The sequence below is a fragment of the Propithecus coquereli genome, unplaced genomic scaffold, assembly GCF_000956105.1.
Source record: "Propithecus coquereli isolate 6110/MARCELLA unplaced genomic scaffold, Pcoq_1.0 Scaffold946, whole genome shotgun sequence".
Lineage (NCBI taxonomy): Eukaryota > Metazoa > Chordata > Mammalia > Primates > Indriidae > Propithecus > Propithecus coquereli.
Window position 1 is genome coordinate 122,815 of NW_012155796.1, and position 2,489 is coordinate 125,303.

Below are 2,489 nucleotides of genomic sequence, written 5' to 3' on the forward strand. Positions count from 1 at the left end.
TGAGCCACCGCGCCCGGCCTGTTCTAACATTTAATTAAAAAAAAAAATAGCAAGCTATACAACAGTCTGATCACGTCGAAGTCTAGGTACTGGTTTTGCTCTTCTCACTGACTTCTTTATTACTGAGCAATCACCCATCCTTTTGAATGGGACTCCATTCAAAAGAAAGGCTTGTCTAGACCCAGTATCTGTGTGGCTGTGCCCTCTGAAAAATCTCAGTCCACTCACCTCATGAGGGGAAAGAAAGAAATGCTAGTGAGACTAGTTCTGTCCATGTTAATCAGTACATCCCCAATCTCCTCCCCAGAGAGAAAAGCCACAAGCTATGACCCTGCTGAACACTGCATCCTAACATCGTGTCTTCATCTCCTCTCCTCACTCTCTCCTCCCCCCAGACTGGAAAACCCAGGCATTTTTAATACAGGCTGCTAAGGAAGAGTCTAAAAATAATCACTGAGAGCACATGTGACAAATCAGAACCAAGGAGGTGAGGAAAAGAGGTTGGAGGGTTTAGAAGAGTGTTCCCCAATCTTGTCTCAATACTACCTCCATAAATATCAGGAGCATGTACTTTTGCTCAGTCCTAAATTTCCTAATAAATAACCACAGAACTTAATTTTCTGATGAAAAGATAAAACAGTTTTATCCTCATGGAATTCAAATAAAAAGTAAGAGAACTTACAGACTTCTGCTCTCCCAAGCTTCACTCTGCTATGCCACTGATACAGGGGAGCTGAGTTTTAAGGGGACACAGACCTACATCTCCAGACAGGCCTGCAGGTGAGGCAGAAGGTACCAGACATAGGGCACTTACTTCCTAAGAATGATGACAGCGCGACGCTCCTTGATGTCCTGAGGCCGTATGCAATGAGTGATTTCATCAGCAGCATATCCACTAAAAAGAAACAGAACATGTGGCTGTGAAGAGCAGACAGATAACCATCATTCCTGGGGGATAAGAGGATAGGAATATGGCCCAGGTCTTACTTATGGCCACTCTCTACCCATTATGTGAGAGGGATTTACATAGAAGGGAAATACCATGTTAAGCTACAGGAAGCTTTTGCTCAAAAACTAACTTAAGGAAAAACCTGCTACGAGACAAAGGAGACCCATGGGCCTCTTAAGGCAGAGGCCAGTGCAGAATTCTCCCTGCACAGGCCAGAAGCTCTTCTTTTTATCAGCCCTCAAGCAAGTACACCTTTAGTGGCTCTGGAGGCAACTGGAGGGACTCAGGCCAGACTTTGGTGAGAAGATGAAGAACTGCATCTCCTCCTCATTCTCCCTCCCTCCCTCCAGCACAAAGAGGAAACCAAGGCAGCCGCTGACAACACTGAGTCACCAGGGAGAACTAGGACTGCCATGTTCCAAAAGAGAATTTGTCTACTTGAAAAAAAGCTTGCAAAAGCCTCCATTTGGGGGGGACCCAAAATTTGGAAGATAGCTGTGTTTGGGATATTTGAAGAATTTTCAAATATCTATTTTTCAACAAGTTATATGACTTTTTTTTTTTTTTTTTTTTTTTTTTTTTTACAAATTTTGGAACTATAATGCTTTTATTACCAGAATGTATGAAACACTGATCCTTTTATAATTCTGCAATATTGACTCAGACTCTCACAAAGTTTTCAAATTCGTATTTTAGATTTCTAGAACATTCATTTAAAGTAAATGTGACTTTGTTGCTGTTGTTCATAACAGAATAAAATGTTTAGTTTTTATGATTCAGAATAAAAAGAAACAAAGGACTATGTTTGGGCCTGAGATAAATGTGGTAAAGAAAGAATCCAGAACACCCATCAGTGCACTCAAACCATATTCCATCAGAACAGACCTTCTGAATAAGTAATTATACCACCAATTTTATATACTACTAAACATTTTAAACATGTATTGATTAACTCATCAAACACAGAAAGTGCAATTTCACCAAATATGTGCATTTTCCAGGATTCATTTTAAAATTCAGGCTAAAAGTGAACAATAGTATTTCAATTAAATTATGGCATTTGAGAAAAATTACACTTCTGGGGAAAGATCACATAAACATGCTTTTTTGGCAGGGGGATATGTTTAAAAAAGCTACAATAATAATAATTGCCTTAACATTTCTTAAATCACATAAAAATAATCATCTTTGATTGCCATTTCAATAATTTTTGATACAGGGTATGATAGTATCCGCTCACTTAATAATCAAAACACATAAAAAGACTTGTGACAAATATTCAGAATCAATTATTTTCATAAGCTAAACATTTCTGAGACGATTTATGTTTGAGCATACAGTACTACAATAGCTACATAAAATAAAATCTTTTGGAGAAGAAGCTCAGTAATCAGAGGCTGTATTGCATTTAAGAATTTAACACTGGTTATATACAAAAGGGAAAGCATTTCAAATAGAAATACTTCACGTTACTGAGTTTTCTCTTAATATGGCAACATTCAGCAGCTTATGGTACTCTTTTATCCTTTGGTTCCCAGTG

General features: G+C 38.2%; 1 protein-coding gene across 1 annotated transcript in view; it reads right to left on the reverse strand.

Annotated features, from left to right (window-relative positions):
* Nucleotides 1-2,489, reverse strand: part of ALKBH5 (AlkB family member 5, RNA demethylase) — a 24,398-nt gene that overhangs the window by 11,566 nt on the left and 10,343 nt on the right. The window contains exon 2 of the mRNA XM_012664974.1: nucleotides 815-895. Within this exon, the coding sequence (XP_012520428.1) occupies nucleotides 815-895 (81 nt within the window). The remainder of the gene's footprint in view (nucleotides 1-814; nucleotides 896-2,489) is intronic.